The sequence below is a fragment of the Aethina tumida genome, chromosome 1 (assembly GCF_024364675.1).
Source record: "Aethina tumida isolate Nest 87 chromosome 1, icAetTumi1.1, whole genome shotgun sequence".
Classification (NCBI taxonomy): Eukaryota; Metazoa; Arthropoda; class Insecta; order Coleoptera; family Nitidulidae; genus Aethina; species Aethina tumida.
Genome location: NC_065435.1, coordinates 56,701,523 through 56,722,950, shown reverse-complemented (window position 1 = coordinate 56,722,950; position 21,428 = coordinate 56,701,523). Strand labels below are relative to the sequence as shown.

The following is a 21,428-nucleotide window of genomic DNA, read 5'->3' as shown; positions in this document are numbered from 1 at the left end:
CATCATTTTTGTACAATGGGAATTCTAACTAATGAAAATAGTTTAACCTAAAAATGCTAAAATGTAAATAAATAGAAAACTAAAATGGGTTGAGTATGTTAAGAATTCACTAATAATCCTTTATGATATTATGATACCATTACGTACAATTATTATGTTTCTGTTGTAGAAATCAAAAAATATGTGCGACTAGTTTTTGCGTATTTATTAATTGCAGAATACATCAATTATCTAAATTAATCACACGACCTTGATGCATATAACTTTTTTGTATAACAGACAAAGGAAATCACCACAAAACATTATTTTAAGCATTTATCAATGCACTCATACCCAATGACAACTCAGCAAATCTTGCCTTACTGACCTCTCATAACAACAAACACAGCCCATGGTAATTCCTTATCATAATGTTAATATTGAACAGTTTTATATTTCTGTAATTCACATTGTAGAGATTTGACTAATTCAAGATGATTTGTGTTAATGGACATGTTAGAATTGAAATCATCATTGTTATTATATTCTTTTGTTTTATGTTAACTGGTAAGTATTCAATTAAAATCTGTTAATATTTTTATTTTAATTTATTGTCTTTACATATTTATAAACAAGTATTATAATCAAGTGATATAATAATAAGTAAACAGTACTGGACTTCATATCTAAATATATTATCTTAATTAAGTAATTAATTAAAAGTTTCTTATTTTTAAAAGACATTAAATAATAATGTGGTAAGTTTATAAACTGATATTTATGCCAAGATAACTGTTTACTTTTGATTTAAACACAATGTTATACTGTTATCTGTAGTTTTTAAGCCACTAATCAACTTAACAACACTAAAGTACAAACTGACACCAATTTTAAATTTCAGATTCAGTTTTCACAAATTTTATAATCTATCGAACATGTTATGTTTCAATGGGCTACAATCAAACTGAATGTGCCTTACTGGGGAGCAAAAATAAAGATGCCCAAACTGCAAAGTTAGAAGAACTAGTGGAGCCTAAGGCTGCAGTTATTAACATGACCCGGTCTTTTACAGAGAACTGTATTACAGCCTTATTTTGTCTATTTGTCGGTCCTTGGTCTGATAAGTTTGGTAGAAAGCCACTTATTCTAAGTCCATTGCTGGGGTATACTTTGGGATTTTTAGCCTTAGTTGTGATTAGCCTTTTTCCCAATGCCTCACCATGGTATTTTGTCATATCTTCCCTTCCAGTATGTATGACTGGAGGTGTGCCTACATTTATAACTGGTGTTCTGTCACATATCACTGATGTTACCACTCCTGCAAACAGGGGCATGCGGTAAATTATTTGTTTGTTTTATTAGTGTGTGAATAATTTCCTATTTGATTGTAGGATGGGTATTTTTGAAGCAATGATAGGAATAGGAATATTTTTAGGCAATATTTGTAGCTCATATGCATTTTATGCATTAGGGTATACTGCTGTTTTTGGCATTGCAACTAGTTGTTGCTGTTTATCTTTATTAATGAGCTATTTCTTTGTACCTGAAACATTAGAAAATAAAGAAACAGAGGTAATGTCTAACAGTTATTATTTATAAATAAAAACATCGTCGTTTTAGGGATATTTCAGAGGTTTCTTCAACGCATCTAACATTGTAGACATGTTCAAGTCCACATTTAAGAGACGCGAGAACTTTGATAGGGCAATTATACTTCTAAGTATACTTTTATTAACCATTTATATTTTTCTCATTAATGGCGATGGATCTGTGGTATTTTTGTATCTAAGAGAAAAATTTCAATGGACACTAGAACATTACACGTTATTTAACAGTGCGGGCAATACTGTGTGGATTTTGGGTACCATTTTTGGTATCTACTTCCTGCACAAGTTACTTAATATAACAGAAAGTGTGCTAATCTTGGTAGGTTTTTTATCAATGTGCAACGGACATTTAATTGCTGGGTTCGCCACACAAGACTGGCATATTTATATGGGTAAAAAGTTATAATAATTCTCAAACAATTTATAAAAATCTAATTTTTACAGCAAGTGCAGTTAAATGTTTGGGAGGAGTACTTAGTCCAATGACGAGATCTTTAGTGTCGAAATTGGTACCTGCCGAAGAAATTGGCAAAATATTCGGTATGATTATCACTTCAGAGTCACTATTTGGAATTTTAGGATCTCCAATATACACATTAATTTATAATAGTACTATTAAGAAGGATCCGTCCATTTTCTGTTTTGTTACTGCTGGCATCTACTTATTTGAAGTAATAATTACGATGTAAGTAATATTTCTGTTAATCATATAAATATGTAAGTCGGAAACTTTAATAAGTTTAAAGGTAATCAAATTATTTTTTTTTTAATATTCTTATTTTGAATAATTTATATTTTCGAACATATAAATAGATAATGTAATGAAATCGGACAATTTTAAAAGGAAAGTTAGTTCCGCTAATGATATTCTTTATCTCTCAATAACAGAATGCTTCAACACGACGATACGCACTTTTTAGTTGCATAAATATATACATATGTATGTTTTTGTTTGTCGTTTCAGGATTATTATCATTCTTCAATTACGTAGACTTCGACATAACTATAATCGGTTAAATAACGAGGAGGTTAATGGTGACATTGCCACATCCTCTGGAAATACATAATATATTATTTTACAATATATTGTAAATTTTATTTTATTAATCTCAATTATTGTAAATATTAGTAAATATAGTACAATTGTAAAATTTGTTAAAAATATTGTGATATTAAATAAGAAGGGAGAGCAACAAAATATATATGCAAATATATAACAATTTATTCAAAAATATAGTTTTATTTCGAACTCATTTTTACATAAAAAATAGACTTCGACATAACACAATTAACGGTGACATTGGTACATCCTCCGGAAATACATAATATATTATTTTACAACATATTATAAATTTTATTTTATTAATCTCGATTATTGTAAATATTAATAAATATAATACAATTGTAAAATTTCTTAAACATATATTAATTTATCTAAAAGTTTAGTTCATTATTTCGTATTAGAGGTGAATCCAATTAGAATTAATTTTCTAAGTTTAAAATGAAAACTTAATTTAAAAATATCAGTATGTTTTAAATATGCTGAAACATACAACAAATATTTCTCTCAATTAAAATTTTTTAATTCGAATTAAAATTAAAATATTAAATTTAAAATTAAAATTTATAGCCGGCAATTTATTGCAAACGCTCCTAAAAAATTATTTAGTTTTTACAAATTTTTAGAAAAATAAAATAAATTTACTGAAAAATATGTTTAGTCTATTCTAGTAAAGAAATTATTTTAAAATTAATTTAACGATTTTTTTATAAAATAAATCACAAAGTCAAATTTAAATTGAAATATACAATAACTATAGTAATTATATTTCAGTTGAAGTAAAAATATTTATCTATGATTAGGATTATATCTAATAAATCAATAGTTAATCAAATAAACCAAAATTTATTGACTAATTGTTGACACATTGCGGTAAAAGGGCGACCCATTCCAAAGATTTTTAAATAATTCCCGGTCTAAAAGCAAAATTACTCACAAGTTTCTAGAAAATATAAAATCATGATCAGTTGGTTGATCAACTTAGAATAAAATAGACCATAAACAATTTTATTCTTACGTGCAATTTACTACTTTTACTACTTCGTTTACCATATAATATTATAAATATACATGCAACTTCTATAACCGGATATTCTATTGCATTAGTTCTAAATAGAATTAAAATTAAAATGTTGGTGATTTCAAGATAATAAAAAAAAATAATTTCTAGAAAATTTATTAAAACCTAATTGGATTAAATTCAATAAATCATTGGAACATTGCAGTAATAGAATGACCCATTCCAAACATTTTCAAAAAGTTTGAACGCATTTAAAGAAAAAAAAATGGAAAATAATTGATTTATGCCCTAAAAACAAAATTGTCCACGATATGCTAGAGAAGATAAAATCATGAGCATATAAAATGAAATAGGCCATAAATAATTTTATTCTTAGGAGTAATTTTTAACGGTTTCATGCTACGTTATTTACCATATAATAATAATAAGTGGTACATGTAATATTTGTTCTTTTAGTAGCTTTTTAAATCTCTCCTTAGGCGGACATTTCAGATGATCAAACAAATAATAAGCAGAGTTTCAAGTGAGTGAAATTTCATTATTCAATCATAGAACGTCTTATTTTCATCGGGATGTTTTTCGCAACATCGATATGGACTTGACAACCACTCACATTTAAATATACCCGTTGTCGATGCGTCGAAAATTCACGAAGTACGTCTCTGTCCCAAAAACGTCAAATAGCCGGCAAAGAAATACCTGCGCAATCGATGTAAAATGATTCGATGTGCGCGACGTGTAGTCCTCGTTGCATCTCTATCTCGCACTTAAGTCAGAGTGAGTGTGACGTGCACTACCAGACAGTAAATTCATGACAACAACGAGATTCAAAACGTGTTATTCTTGTTCGGTGTTGCATCGAGTGTTTTACGCCGGACTGCCAGTTCTGCGGTTAGTTTTTAGATTACCAAAGTAACAGATAAGACGTAGCAACAAAGGTTTTCGGTAAGTAAGTAAATGATTCCATTAAAATCGTGCGCGTGTGTATGGTGTGCATGTTTTGTGTACTTCATTGCGGATTTATGATGTGTTTTTGCCAAACAATAGGATTTTTATTGGCGTGTTGAATGAGTAAACTGCACCGACTTATAGTAAACAAACGAAACATCTTTTCCAACTAACTATAATTACAAATTTGCCAGGATTTTACCGTTCAATTAATTTAACTCGCATTTTCTGTTTCGTTCGTACAATAAAAACAAGAAATTGGAACAAAAACTTTTTTTTGTTTTAATTTTTTTCAATTTACACATTTATAGTGTGCCCATCTTACACTTATCGAACGAGTGTCATATCTAAACACAGCTCAGCAACAACAATCTGAACTGTTGAAACACAGCTCCCTCAACAAAGAATCCTTTCAAATCACAATCAGACTTTGAAGTTCGAATTATTATCAAAATTAATTAATGGCGTTGGCTCAATCTGCTTCCCAAAATATCTCAGCACAGCAGCTTATCAGTTAATTTTTAATTACTTACATTATTTATAGCGTTATTATTAGAACACATGCAATTTTATGCATCCACTATTATTTATAGTGGTGGCCAGAGGAATAGCACACTTTAATTAATCTTAACTTTAATTACGAAACGCACACCTCTAATTAAATGCAATCAAAATATTTTATATTTTACTTAAAATAATTACGCTATACTCTTTCTCCCATTATTCATTTTGTACCTAAATCAAAATAATTTAAATACTTACAAATTTTAAACAAAATAAATGCGAAATGTGACTGATCAATATATACTTTTGAAAAGTATATATTTGTTAAGTAATTTATAATAAATTTTATACAAAATTGTTAATATTAGGTACCCTTTGTTCATTATAACCACCTGTAAAGGATGATTCAAAAATGAAATATTGGCAATGGTCGTTCGAAATTAAATTTCACCACTCTACAATCGATAACCACGATTTATGTTTTTTGGTGTTTTAATCAAGATTACATGTCATTTCCCAAGTTTTCAAATGTCGGTGGCAAATGGTTCTATTACTCTCATGATGCATCTGTATACAAAACGGTCCATTTTACTAATAATTTTTTGTAATGTATATTGTGCCAAGAAAAGGAATCCCAAATCAAAACTTTTTCTCCACCGTGTTTCAAAGTTTTTGTACTGTATCTGGGATCCAAACTTTTATTATAAGGACGATGAGTGTATTTTTTACCATCTCATCTTGTTCTGTTGAACATGGATTCATCACGTCAGTCTACTAGATATACTGATATTTTATGACCCAATTAATTCATTTTTTATTTATCTAGAGGGCAAGAAAGAATGTCGTTTACTGATTTTTCCAATTTGTTTGTCAATAAAATGAGTTGTCTTTTTGTTAGGACTTCTTCGTTTTATATTTTCAGTAGAGTATGTTGTTTCATATTTGTTAATAACCAGAAGCATCATAAGTTTTTATTAATATCTACAATATTTACTCCTTTATGTTTCATCTTAATTATTATTTTCCTCTTCTCTGGAGAGCAAAGTTTTTTTTCTCACTGAAAGTAAATTTATTTAATAAAATAATATAAGAATAAATTCTAACTATTAAGAGGGTTAAGGTTAAGTACATACACAAAACGTAAATACATTTGAATGTGCTACTTCTTTGGCCAACCAAATCAGACTAATATATGCATTTAAAATAATAACTCTTACAAAATGTTTGATTTAAATTTTGTGCTATTTCTCTGGCCACCACTGTACATTCTCAATGGCCACTGAGCAGTACTGGATGCATGAGTTACTGTAATTAATAGACGAGACTATTTACTTTAAATTTCTACGAAAATTACTCAATTTGGTTCATTTAAGTTTGTTTGGAATACTTTATTTAACTGTGAACCTGTATAGAATCATTTTATGTACTCCTACTGCCATTAATCATAATCAAGGGATTTTAATGGGTTAATTCATGGTTATGCAGTATATAAAAACTTTTGTTTCTTTAACATATTTTATAATTAAAACAATTCGGACGTTTCCCATAAGATTTATCTAGACTTTAAACAAATTTATGATAATGTAATACCTCTCCATAATTAACCACTTCCTTCCTATAATTGCATCATTTTTTAAACAAAAATACAGAACATCTTTAAGAGGTTATTATTACCACATATTAAATGGACGTGTTTTTTGAAAGTCCCTAGCCAATTAATTAAATTATCGGCCGGTCGACAAGTGATTTACATGAAATGGAAAGCATTTTTGTAACACCCTCATAACATTTCACTAGAACAATTCAAATCTTCGTCCGCCCTCTTCACTTTCTCCCAGTCCGCCGATGACTAAACAATATCCGATCATTTCCTATATAAATGTACCGCTTTTTTATGCTCTCCAACAGCATGTATCGTTATCTTTACGACTCGATTAAAAAAGAAAGCGGCCACACATTGTTTGCGGTGTACATACACAAAGAATGCGTTACCTACTCGTTTCAATTGTTGATTTATCTCGGTTGGTTAATTGGGCCAACGAGCCGACTTGACCCCCGATCGCAATGGTCTTGTTCTGGATGATTCAGAAAACCCCACGTCCTTAGCGCAAAATTTACTTTTCGTATCACGAAAATTAACGCTTGAAAACTCTTGTTTGTCCAGTTAATAGTTTTCGGTTAGTCACGGTTTTAAAATAATGACTAAAGATAATTGTGTAGACTTTTAAAAGACATAAAATGGCTTAGGTATTATTATTAAACAAAAGTTGGAAATAGACTTGTATTTATGTAATACCGACAGATTTTATATATATATTTTTTAATTAACATGAGACGCGGAAGTAAATATTGCCCAATTTACCGACGGGGCAAGTGGTCGCACCTGTGCATCAGTTCTAATTTTGGAAAACGATATTTTTCGTTTCGTATAACAAATATGACATAAATTAGGGGCCTTATAAAATTAATGCGACGGGAGGCGAAGAATCGACTCAAAATATGTCTAAATTGTGGGTAATTTGTTAGTATAGTTGCATCGTGAAACAAATAATAATAGAACGTCTTAAGCATTAAACACAGAGTAAAAGGCAAACATGTTATAATTGCAATTAAGTATTTTAACATTTTAATAGGAAAAGACGGGAGAATAATAATGTATACATTACTCAGCCTTGATATTGTTATGAAAACTTAGTAACACTTGATGACACAATTCACTGTAAAGTAAATTGATTTATAAACAAATTTGAGACAAATATGTTTTAATAATTGTAATTATTCATAATTGATTTCCATTTAAACCTTTTTTATTAATAATATCCATTTAATTCCACTGAAACGAAATTTTACACAGTGAACTTAATGAATATATTACAATTGTAAAATGGGAAAAAATGCATTAATTGATTTTGTTATTAAATTTTGTATTCTTCAAAATTCACATTCAAAATTAAATTATCCTGAATTTGGCGTACTTCAAAATGGATACATTATTAAATTTTTAATTTGCCTATTAATAAGTCTGCGATAAAGTTAAAAATTACATTCTTCAAACAATTATATTTCGTCCGATCAACTACCATAAAGGAATCATCAGTATCAGAAAATATCAAATAATGTCAAAACGCATTAGCTTTCTTCAAACGTTACAACTGACTGCAGTCAGTACTGAATAGTCTAATAGAGAAAAGTGAATTTGTGGTCTGGCATGGCGAGAATTAAACTGTTTGTGAGAATTAACGAATTAATTTTAGTTGATCAAAAGAGTCAGGAAATAAGTCGATTAGAAGAATGTGACAGAATTGGCAATTTTTTACGAAATTTACTATGTACCCAGCTTCAAATATGTTAATTACACTGGAGACTTTATTTTTTAAAATGTGAATTTTAATTTTGCTACATACTTATAAATAGACAATATTTCTTGATTTGATCTTTCTGGTATTTGATATGTACCCATTTTAAAGAATGCTAACTTCACTAAAGAACTTATTCTTGAGAATCAGAATATTAACTCTTCTGCAGACTTATTGACATGCAACATTATTAATATGCAATATTTCTTTATAACATTTGGTAACGATTTTAAAAAACTCAAAATTCAATGGAGAGTTTATTTTTGGAAATTCGATTTTTATCTTGGCAACAGATTTATTAAAATGGAATATTTTTTATTAAATTTATTATGTACGGAGTTTGAAAAATGCTAATTACACTAAAGACCATTTTTTAGAATGTAAATTTTAATTTTGACACAAGCTTGTAAATTGGCAATATTTTTTATGTTTGATATGAACCCATTTTGAAGAATGCTAACTTATATTTTTGAGAATATGATTATTAACTCTTCTGCGGACTTATTGGTATGTAACATTTTTATTAGTAAAATTTGAAATATGCTAAATTAAAAGCGGAACTTATTTTTTGGAATGTATTTTCTGGTATTGCCACAGAATTATTTATATGCAATATTTCTTTATAATATTTGGTATGTAACCATTTTAAAAAATTCAAAATTCAATGGAGAGTTTATTATTGGAAATTCGATTTTTATCTTGGCAACAGATTTATTAAAATGGAATATTTTTTATTAAATTTAATATGTACGGAGTTTGAAAAATGCTAATTACACTAGAGACTATTTTTTAGAATGTAAATTTTAATTTTGACACAAACTTGTAAATTGGCAATATTTTTTATGTTCGATATGAACCCATTTTGAAGAATGCTAACTTATATTTTTGAGAATATGATTATTAACTCTTCTGCAGACTTATTGATATGTAACATTTTTCAATAAAACTTGAAATATGCTAAATTAAAAGCAGAACTTATTTTTTAGAATGTGTTTCCTGGTATTGCCACAGAATTATTAATATGCAATATTTATTTATAATATTTGGTACGTAACCATTTTAAAAAATTCAAAATTCTATGGAGAGTTTATTATTGGAAATTCGATTTTTATATCGGCAACAGATTTATTAATATGCAATATCTTTTTTATGAAATTTAATATGTATCGAGTTTGAAAAATGCCAATTACCCTGAAAACCTTATTTTTTATTATGTAAATTTTAATTTTGCCACAAATTTGAAAATTGACAATATTATTTATTTTTATATGTACCAATTTCAATGAAGAACTTGAGAATATTACTAATCACACAGTGGCATGAAAGATTTTTTTAATAAAATTTAATATGTACCATTTTGAAAGAAGCTAAATTCAAAGCGGTACTTATTCTTTTGAATATGATTTCTGAATTATATTTGGTATGTATCCATTTTGAAGAATACTCAATTCAATGGAGAGCTTATTATTAAGAATGTGATTTTTAACTTTATCACATAGTTGTTAACATTATATCTTTATGAAATTTTGTGTTTGAAAAATTCTAATTGGTGAACATATTTTTTTTTTTTTTGAATGGCTTAATCAAGTCTCATTTTTTGACTAGAAATGTTGTAATAGATATCATTCGTATGATATTCCTTTCATTAAACTAGAGTTTTAAGTAATAAAATTGTCAGGCATGTAGTACATGTTATTTAATCTGCTGTTCACTTCAAAGTAATTTGATGTAATTAAGTAATAATTAAATACAAATTAATTATCATTAGGAAAGCCCTTTTGACTTAATTTAGTTGTATAAATAATAAATGGCAATGCAAAGTTATTCCTGTATCTACATAAAGGGTATTTGCTTTCTAATTTCCATCAACACTGTGCAAAACCAGTCGCACCGTTATGTCATTTATTAAATTTATTCATTAGTTATTAAACCGATTGCTCGAAATTCGCCAATTTGCTGCATACCTTATCGCCACATTTCGAAAGTGCCATGTTGCACGTGCACGAACTCGAATTCGAAAAATCACATAATCGGCATAATTCCCGTGTCTGTTCTTTTATCGTTTTGCGGACCGGTCTCTATAAATAGCCGACGTTGTATGTCACTTTCTTTGCGCGAAGAATATAAATTGTGCGATTTAAAAATAATTGTAGCTATTTCCAGTCGGGAGATTCTTGTTCGCGCAAACCTGTTCCATCGGCCGGGCTCTCCGCCACTTTCCACGGTCCCGAAGGGATTGATCCAAACGCAGGTGTACGGCTCTGTAAATTACATAATTTTCCATTTTTTTTTACGGCTTCCTCTCTTGTAGCCTGTTAATTAAAAAAGTCGAAGACGAACGTCACATCTACGTTTCGTTTAACATTTACGACGTTTTTCCGCGACGAATCTGTTTACAGTTACTAGTTAAATCGTAATAATTTATCAGTATCGGCTTTGGTAAGTAAACACAGTTTCGACACATGTACGGTATCAGAAGGCCGAAGTGAAAACGTCGCTTTCAATGTCAACGTGTTTGAAAATTATAAATTTAAAACGGTTTTAAGAAATAATTATGTCATCCATCGATGGCGACTCAACGTCTAATTCCCCACCACTAAATATTTATGAATCGACAATTTCCTTGTCCCTGGAAAGCTAACGCAGACAGAAATCGGTAATTTCTCAAGTCGTTTCGTAATTTATCGATTTACGGAGCTGGAAAAATATGACGAAACCGCCGCTGATTGTTGTCGTGTTCATGCGGCTTAATGAGAGTACTTGAATCAATTTTCAACACATGCGTGCGTAAATTTCGCGTGCACGACGAAATAAAAAAATTGAATTCAATTGGGGGATTGGACTGTGCAATTTGCCGGTGTGGTAATCCATCGTTGAATATTTTATCTTCATATTGACATGTAATTTGTTGTCCCGAGATGATCGCCGGGAAGGTAATGGTGAATATTAGCTAATAATACCTATGGTCTAATTGCTAACTATGAAAGCCTTTGCTACGGTCTCGTAAATCTATGTGATTTAAAAATTGGTGGATACAGTTGTTAGAACCGTAGTTTTATTATTATTAGTTCTTTGTGGTACTTCCTAAAAGGAAGACATTATCCAGACCTTCTGCTGAGGATACTACTTAAATTTTACAAATTGTTGGTGCAAAAATTATGTACATTAGTGAACCGATATTAGCACCCTGTTGGTTGATATTAAATTTATTCATGTTAACAATTGCAGTTAGGGAATTATATATATTTAATATAAGAAAGATTGTTATGTTTGTATATGAAAATTATTTTTTTATTAAAATTTTAATATTTTTTTGTATAAACTAAGCGAATATAAAAAAGCCAATCGATAAGTATAGTGGTGGCCTAAGAAATAGCTCACCTCTATTTCTATAATTATTCATTTTCTAACTGAATCAAAAAATTTCTACTTAGATGAAATGTACTTACACTACTATTTAGAGTGATGGCCAGAAAAATAGCCCACATTACTTAATCTTAACGTTAATTAGGAAACACACACCTCCAACTTACCTACTTAAATCAAATCTTAAACAAAAATAAATGTAAAATGTGGCTGGCCACATAAATAGCAGATTTTTGAAAAATACATATTTGTAAAATAATTTATACATTACAAATAAAATTGGTAATATTTTGTTGGGCATCCTTTGTTGGTTTTAACCACCTGTAAACGATGAGGCATAAATTTAATGAAATATCGCCAATAGTTATTGGAAATTAAATTCCACTACTCTTCAATTAATAACCACAATTCATATAAATTTTATGCTTTTTGGTGTTTTAATTGAGGAAAAGAACCCCAAATCAAAACTTTTACTCCACCGTATTTCAAAGTTTTTGTAGTGTATCTGTATGTAGTTTTTGCGATGATCTTGTTCTATTGAACGTGGATTCATCACTTCAATGTAACTTTCGCCAAAATTCTAGAGGAAAAATTATACATTTTTGTGCAAACTTTTAGTCTTGTTCGAATATTCTTTTCAGTGGACTTCTCAGTGTTATATTAACTACACTTATATTGTATGGCCCAATTAATTAATTTTTTATTTACCTAAACGACAAGAAAGGATGGCGTTTAGTGATTTTTCCAATTGTATTTTCAATTGAGTGTGTTGTTTCATATTTGTCAATAAGCATTGTAAAGCAAGTTTTTTATTAATATCAGCAATATTTACACCTTTTGTATTTCATGTTGATTATTATTTTCCTCTTCTCTGGAGAGCAATGTTTCTTTCATCTCACTGAAAGTGAATTTATTTAATAAAATAGTATAAGTTCTACTGAGAATAAATTCTGACTATGAAAAGTATTGTTAAATTCATACACGAAACGTAAATACATTTGTATGTACTATTTCTTTGGTCAACCAAATCAAGATGTGTAACACAAAAGGAAAAAAAGTATAGAATATTAATATATATTTTTTAACTGGACAAAATTTAAATTAAACATTTTTATGAAACAAAATGTTTAATTTTAAATTGTATGCTATTTTTTTAGCTACTACTGTATTTACTAAAATCGCATAGAAACCTTAATCTTATCTTAAAATGAAAATGACAGAGATTTATAGTCACTTTCCAAAAGTTTCATAAAAATAAATTGCATATTAATAAATTTGTGACAGAATAAAAAATCACATAAAATGGCAAAAATATTTCAGAATATGAAATAGTTTAATTTTTATACCACAAAGACCCAAAAGTTCAGTTTTATCTGGAACACTATGTTCACTGATGACATATCTCAGTTATATACGTATATACCAATTTTAAGGCACTAAACTTAATCTAAAAAATGAATTAGTAAAGTTGACATCTGATTTTCTTAGATTTTTCTATAATTTAGTTGATGTCCGATTTTAAATTTTATGTTATTTCTCTGGAAACCACTGTATTTACTAAAATCGCATAAAACATAAGTCTCATCTGGCTGAAAATGACGGCGGTTTATAGTCAGTCTTCAAAGTTTCATAAAAAATATTGCATATTGATAAATTTGTTGCAGAATAAAAAATTACATTTACAAATAAATCATGGAATAAAATGGCAAAAATAATTCAGAATATAAAGTAGTTTAATTTATCTACCACCAAGACCCAACAGTTCAGTATTATCTGTATATTCACCATTGACATCCCTCAGTTCTACACATTTAAATATATTTTATAAAACTTATTCTAAAAACGAATCAGACAAGTCAGTATCTGATATTCTTAGATATTCTTATTTTTTCCATGATATTCAGAAGACCTGATTTCATTAAAAATATGTTATTTTTAGAGGTGTTTTCGTGTGAACCTCACCATGTATGTTATCGATCATATCAATAGATAAGGGATTTAAAATAAGATAAGAATTTTCATACTGTCAAAAAATCAAATAAAAATTTTAACAATCATCTGTATAAACGTTCAAATGATAATTTTCGAAAATTCTTGTCTAATTTTAATGCAAATGTTCCGAAACCCAATTGTCATTGTGTTTATATATAGCTTTTAAGTAAAACTGTTTTTATGCTAATAAAATTGTACCCATAAGGATTTTAACTACTTTGTTTTACTTAACATTCAATCGTCTGGCTACATTGTGAAACTTCAAAAATAATCTATTAATGTGCATTATTTTTATTGTATTTTTAGTCCGTAAATAACGGATTACTTTGAATTGGGGACATTATTGTGTGTTTACAGAAGATACCTTATCAAATATTGGTTCTCAAAAATGCACAAGGCTTTTTTGTATATATAATTTATATATTCATACATATTAAAAAGTGTCAGAATTCATTATTTATGTTACTGCAAGTCGACAGTATGGTTCATTGTGGTGCCAGGACCCAAAAAATATCTAATATATTACCACAATAAAAAATAATTAAGTGTCTGATTCAAACCACATTTGGACTTCTAAACAAATTTAATTCCAAACAAGTCTTCAAAACTTCTTAGTCTTATTTCCAGATGACATTCAGACATGTGTATAATTTTATTGTAATCGATCAGCTGATATTTATGATTTCCTTGGCTTAGATCCAACAAAACATTTTATTTCGAAGTGTTCCGTTTAATTAAAATCAGAATGAATGCTACTATGTTATTTCTGGTCGTTTTCTCTCGTCATTTCAATACTTAAACAACACATGGGAAACGTTTTGTTCAAAACTAATGACAACCATTGTACTTTAAGATATTTAATTCGTGCACAACCGTTTTGCCAATTTAACGAGCTAATTGCGATTCAATGATATTGTATTTGCTTTTGTTTATGCTTCGCTGGTGGCAATGCCGTTTAAAAAAAACAATCTCATACCTAATGAACTTGTCTGATTGATATCCGGTTCATATTAACTAGGGATATTATTATAAGTTACTGAACAAATTCAAAAAAAAAAATGTACGAATTTAAAATGAACACGATATTTTTCCCTTTTGATTATTATAACGCTTAATGCGAACGGGAAATGCCACCACAACATAAAATTGTTCAAGGCTGGTGCATTAGAACCAGAATGTGAGGGGACCCAGTTTTTGAGAGACGATACATTCAATTGGCTTAATTTGTTTCGTGTTGAGATGGATGGATACCAATGTCAAATGTATTAGGGTATATGTTTTCTAGCTGACAAACGGATATTTTTATCAGATTTTAGGATGGGGTATATTACAGTAATAACTCCCTAATTATCTTACAATAAAAAGTATAATAAATGGGTAGATCCCCATTATTAAAATTGTTTTTGCCTAAAATAATTTAAAATTAATTATATGTATATCATTATTCTTTCTTTTATTCCCAAGAAACCCATTCAACATCTAAAAATAAGACACTTTGAAAGATATTAGAAAGGTACGATATTTAGTGTACCTTTTATGAGATTTATTATTACTTGTCGATGATTATATTCAACCAATTATTTACCTATTTCTAAAATACTAGTCATTAATGATAGGAAATTGTTAATATAAGTCTAATGAGGTTGATTTAACGATTTATAATTGGTCAGCATTAGAAATTAAACAGTTTTTATTTGTACATCGTGTGGAAAACAAATTGGCCACTTAACAATACATGTCAGTTCAACACTTTTTAAATAAACACACTTTATACTTAATTAACTTTCTCAATAAATGTGCCTGTAAAACACTGTACATATTTATTAAACTGAATAGAAAAAATTGTTCAATAGACCATCGACAGCTATAAAATGTGTGCTTTGAATTCTAATAAGGTTGTTGCACCTCGTTTGAATGGACTACTATAATTGGACATCGTGTAATTTTCGGGTAATTGAACATAGAACAAACCGTCACTAAGAATGTGTAGGCTCAAGTATAATTCCATAGTTAAAAGTCCAATTCGAATGTGAAACCTGGAAGTCAGGAAATAAATTTCCAAATAATTTTCTAGTATATTGTTAATAATAAAGTAGTATATTAAAGAAAATATTCACATTGTGCTTTTAAAACCTTAGTCAATTGAATTCATTATTACATATATACAATGGTGGCCGGTGAAATAGCTCAAAATTTAAAATTAAATTATATCATAAAAACTACGACATTAAACACACATATTAATCTGATTTGTTTGACCAAAGAATTTATTTTTATAATTTATTTAACAATAGTAAGAATTTATTCTTATTAGGATTTATATTATATTATTAAACTCACTTTCAGTGGAAAGAAAAATCATTGCACTCTAGAGAAGAGAGAAATAATAATTAACATCATTGTTTCATGATTACTAATATCTTTAAAATCTTAAGATGCCCCCGAAAATGGTTTACGGCGTACTCAATTGAAAATACAATAATAATAGTACTAACTAAAAGAACTCCTTTTATAGAAATTTGAAAAATCCCTTCTTGTCTTCTAAATAAATAAAAAAGGAGTAGATTAAGTCACATAATATCAGCATATCTAGCAGGAATTTTCAAGGATTTCAAGAATATTCGAACAAGACTAAAGTTGACACAAAAATATGCTCCACAATTTTGACGAAGAGCACTTTGTAGTGATGAATCCAAATTCAAGTGAATAGGATCAGATGGTAAACAATACGTTCCTCGTACATATTTTCTTTATGTACATTAAAAAATTAAAAATAAAATTAATTGAAAGGTTGAGGCTATCATGGCCATTATTTCCATATCTATAGTTGTTCGAGTTTATTGGTCGTAACGTTTCACTATCACAAGTGGCTAAGCATCATCAGAGTCTTATTTGACACTAACAACTCTAGAATTAAATTAATTAATTATAAGTTCATATGGTAAACGAAAATGAAATTATGAAACTGTGTGACTGCTTTTAAGTTTAAATACTGATTGATATTTTTTATTCCAGATAAATATAGACACAATGGAGGAAATGTACGATGAACTCCTTATCGAGCTGGAATGTCCGATCTGCACCAACTACATGTCCCCGCCAATAAGACAATGCGTCATTGGACACAGCGTTTGCGAGGCGTGCCGAAAGAAACTGAAACAATGTGCTTTGTGCCAGGGAAAATTCACGAACGCTAGAAACATATCGTTGGAAAGCTTGGCGCAGAAAATGCTGTACCCGTGCATTTACAAAGGATCCGGATGCATCACAAGGTTATTGCACAACGAGAGGGAGGCGCACGAGTTAAGGTGCAGTTTCAAGGGCTTCCAGTGTGCCATGGATAAATGTAATTGGTCCGGAAAGCTTGAGGATCTGTGCCAGCACTGGGCATCCAAGAAAATAACAAGCAAACCGTACACATCCTGCAACGTGTGCCACACCAAAATGAAGAACGAATCATTTTACGTGAACATGGCTTACGCGTACGAAAAACTGTTTTGGTTCAAATGTAAACTTATCAACAAGAAACTTTATTGGGCTGTGCAATTCATAGGCAACTCGCAGGAGGCGGAGGAGTTCTTTTACGAAATAGAGATGTTTAAGTCTGAACGAACGAAACGAAAAATACTTTTAAGCGACTACTGTCAATCTATAGACTTAGATAACGCTAGTTTACTTAAAGAGGGTAATTGTATTGTTATAAACGTAGAAACAATAGAGCATTTGCTAAATGATGATCAGACTCTTGTGTATTACATGCGAATACATCCTGTTAAAAAGGCGGCTGCCAATTTGGTGTCGTCACCCATGGCTTTATTGTCCACCACCACCACATCGTATAAGCCGAGGAATCGGTCGAAAGGGCCGATTCCGAATAAAAATCAAAAAGGCAAAAAGAATAAAGCCGAATATTCTTACTAACATGATCACCACATTTAATTAGAATTATATCCTTGTTTTATTTATCCCGTTCAAATTTTATAAGGACCGGTAAAGTTTGAACCGCGTACTGGACGAATTCGTTAATATTAGGTTGTTTATGAATATGTTTTATGGTAAAGAAATATTTTTTATTTTTATTTTTCCATGCTGCCTGGTTAAGCAGATTTGACAAGAATGGTTTATTTTGTACAACAAAATATAAATTGGCATTCTGTATCTACCAATTTATAGCGGATAAAAATTAATTTCGCTCTAATTACTTAATTTATATTCATATAATCTATAAGTATATTCAGGGTTAAATAGGTGTTATATATTTATTACTGAATTTTTATTTTATTTTTTTTATTTTTGGTCCACAAAATGGAATTTTATGTATATTGTTTTAAAAAACAAAAGTGAATTGTAATAGTTCATTATCGTTTTTTCACATTGAAATTCGCCAATTTCAGTTTCCTTGTAAATTGCAAGAATAACTTGAAATATGTTACGAATTTTCGAGTTTCCGAAAAAACTTTTGCATTTAAATGCCCACTTTTGTTATAAACTGCATAAAATTCCAATTGCATCTTCATGCAACATAACAATTTTTATTGTGAATAATTATTTGTATAGCACGTCACATATTAACAAACAAAATTTAATTAAGGTTGTATTTTTAATTGCATTTCATCATTTATAATTAGCTAGTTATAATATTTAACAGTGCCTAATCTCCAGTGTATTTATTAATGACGTTATGGCACATAATTATAATTAAGCGCATTTGTTTGTTAATTTATTTTTGTTTTAATGTTTATGGGTTCCTATATATTATGGAAGATTTTTACCTCCGTTTCTCATTATAACCATTTATTAAATTACAGAAAATATTTTAATGTGCAATTTACTTTTATGGTTTTAATGTGCGACTATGTGGCTCATTAATAAATAGGTACAATTTTGGATACAGTTAATGAAGTTTTTTCTTAAAATATCAAAAACTTCATTTTCATATTGCCTATTTTGTATTTCCACAAAATTGTAGATATTTTTATATTATTGTAGTATACTTTAACAATTATTTTAATAATTAATCAGTATAATGTGAATCATTTTAGATTATTTTTAAAATAATTGTTATCAATGTATTTGTTTGGTGTAATGGTGTACCAAGAATATTTCATTATTCCAGTTTATAACAAGAAATAAAGATGTAAATTGTTTATAAGTGTTTATTTTATGTACACACTCCCTATTTCTATTATTGACTTTCTGTGTAAGATAACGATTACTAAAAGAGGTAATGTACAGTTATGGCAATAATTATAGCAGCTCAATTCAATGGACAGTCGTTGACTGCTCTCTGTAAATTTAAGTCGATTATTTACTACCGGTCTTTTGCTTATTATAATTATTGAATCATTGGTCGAAGCGAAGTAAGAAAAATTATAATTCAGCCTTAGCAATACCGAGGGAAACAAGACGAGGTAGCTAATAGTTTACGGTTAAATAAGTCAATCGTTTCCCGCATTATTAAAAAATTTAGAGAAACTGGCCAACTGGAAAAAATTTGTTTAAGTTTGTAAGACCTTAAATCTATAACTGGGTAATTCGAGTGTCAAGAAACAATTCAATCTTATCGTCAACTGAAATAGACTTGGAGGACAGAGGAATTGCTGAAGTTAGTTCAAGGTTTGTTTGAAGATGTATAGTGAGAATGGGGTGCGATTGACTCCAGACCCACAAGGAAAACCTTAATTTCTACTAAAAATGTTCAATTTTACCTTGCTTACAGTATACAGGGTGTTTCATAACTTATCCGAAACTTTTTAATAAGTCGATTTCTTAAAAAAAATTCTAATAACAGTCCAACAAAAAACGAGATAAAAATGTTCAAGTTTGTAACAAATCTTACTCTACAACTTTTTTATGCAGTGTTTACTTCTTAATATTTTCAATTACTGTAACCAAAACAATTTTTGTCTGGTTTTTTATTGTTTCAACCGAAGTATACCGTACAGATGTACAAAATATCGGTAAGCTGCGTGAACGGATCACAACGGCTGCCTACAACCTGCGTCTCCGGAAACAGCAGCAAGGAGGAAGGTTAGAACTAGTGCGATGAAATTGGATAAGACAGGCCCAAGTTTGCTTACAGGTCAATGGAGAAAACTTTGAACAATTTTTGTAGAGTAAGGTTTGTTACAAACTTTAACATTTTTTATCTCGTTTTCTGTTGGACTTTTATAAGAATTTTTTTAAGATACCGACTTATTGTTTATAAGTGCATATCTGGTTAAAAAATTTCGGATAAGTTATGAAACACCTTGTATAATTTTTTTATATATTATCATCTTAATTTATTTATCAATAATAAAAAATCCAAAAATTTAAATTTAAAATATTTATTACAAAAATAAAGTAAAAAAAACTACAGGCTACTAGAAATCATCTTTAAAGAAATCATCCATACCACTGTATAAACCATTATATAAACACATAAATTTTGTAACAAAAGCTTCCAAATGAAATATTTCCTTGTTTCCCTGGACGCATCTGTGTTGATACGCAGCAGCTTCCTCAACCACCTTATCTGCAATCTCCGGGGATGCTTGAAGCAAGCATTTTAATAGCACTTTAAATATTAACTCTGAAGGAATGCCATTAACTATCAGCTCATACAAATGTTTACGAACTTTGGCAATACCTTGCAAAGTTTGTTCTTTGAGTATAATTGAAGCAGTTTTTTCAATAAACACTTCCCAATCAGGTTTAGAATAGTTCATTTTGTAATCATTGACACTAGCTGCTTCACACATCAACAACGCACGTCTTAGGTTACCTTCTGATTGCTGAGCAATTGTGTTGGCCAAAGCATCAGGTACTGGCACTTTCTGGTCTGCACTGACACGTTTTAATATAGACTTTATTGTGTCTACACTTGGAGCAGAGACCCTAATGCACAGACATCTCGAACGAATAGCCGGAATCACTCTAGATATTGAAGTGGCACATAAGATAATTCTGCAGTTAGCCACATATTTTTCCATGGTTCTTCTTAAAGCATGTTGAGCATCTTTGCTTAGGTCATCTGCATCAGTTAACACAATTACTTTAAAATTTTTCTGGGAATTCATATTTAACTGATGAGTCTGAGCTACATTTTTAATGATGTCCATTATCACTACCCTGTCATTGTGTCCCACATCTGAGGGATTGAGTTCGATGTGGTGCAAACTGCTTATGGCTAAGATTTCCAGCTTTTTGTTTGAAGGTGTGGTAAAGGTCATGGTTTCTTCTTTCAATTTTTCAACTCCTGGACCAAACAGTTCTCGTAGAATGCACATAATTCGTGTTTTCTTTCCAGCTCCTAATGGACCATAAACAAGTAAGTGTGGGAAATCTCCATCCTTTGTAAGATTCTTTAAATCAGTAGCTTGTTCTTTGTGATAGTCCAACTGGTCAAAGTCAGTTGGACGATATTTATCTGCCCAAAGGTATGATACACTCATTTTTCACAATACTTTACCCACACGACCACTGAAAAGTATTGTAGTAAAAATTTATTGGCGCCAAATCAAACGTCAAATACTGAATTTTCATTGGAAAAATGTACCCAAATAATTATTCCTTACTAAAGTTGTTTCGATTTATATTTTAGTAATTAGTTT

General features: G+C 29.4%; 3 protein-coding genes across 6 annotated transcripts; 2 read left to right on the top strand and 1 right to left on the bottom strand.

The window, feature by feature from the left end:
* The first annotated feature begins 48 nt into the window (after positions 1-48).
* LOC109605725 (proton-coupled folate transporter) lies at positions 49-2,818 on the top strand. 3 transcript variants are annotated; one of them, XM_049962992.1, is made up of 8 exons: positions 49-93; positions 170-394; positions 456-546; positions 881-1,316; positions 1,371-1,551; positions 1,600-1,978; positions 2,031-2,271; positions 2,551-2,818. In XM_049962992.1, exons 3-8 carry the CDS (start codon positions 474-476, stop codon positions 2,651-2,653), a joined length of 1,413 nt encoding a protein of 470 aa, XP_049818949.1. In that variant the 5' UTR covers positions 49-93; positions 170-394; positions 456-473; the 3' UTR covers positions 2,654-2,818. The 3 variants fall into 3 exon arrangements, with proteins under 3 accessions (XP_049818949.1, XP_019877872.1, XP_049818956.1); XM_020022313.2 differs by having other exon boundaries at positions 78-394; XM_049962999.1 differs by lacking the exons at positions 49-93; positions 170-394; positions 456-546 and having other exon boundaries at positions 881-992; positions 1,052-1,316.
* Positions 2,819-4,391: 1,573 nt separating this feature from the next.
* Positions 4,392-18,178, top strand: LOC109605728 (probable E3 ubiquitin-protein ligase sinah). Of its 2 annotated transcripts, none has more exons than XM_049961108.1 (2): positions 4,392-4,616; positions 16,849-18,178. In XM_049961108.1, the coding sequence occupies exon 2, from the start codon at positions 16,864-16,866 to the stop codon at positions 17,752-17,754; it is 891 nt and encodes a 296-aa protein (XP_049817065.1). In that variant the 5' UTR covers positions 4,392-4,616; positions 16,849-16,863; the 3' UTR covers positions 17,755-18,178. The 2 variants fall into 2 exon arrangements, with proteins under 2 accessions (XP_049817065.1, XP_019877875.2); XM_020022316.2 differs by having other exon boundaries at positions 4,400-4,612.
* A 1,968-nt stretch (positions 18,179-20,146) lies between these two features.
* On the bottom strand, positions 20,147-21,332 carry LOC109603179 (replication factor C subunit 3). Its single transcript, XM_020019650.2, has one exon. The coding sequence runs from the start codon at positions 21,267-21,269 to the stop codon at positions 20,199-20,201; it is 1,071 nt and encodes a 356-aa protein (XP_019875209.1). The 5' UTR covers positions 21,270-21,332; the 3' UTR covers positions 20,147-20,198.
* Positions 21,333-21,428: the final 96 nt, after the last annotated feature.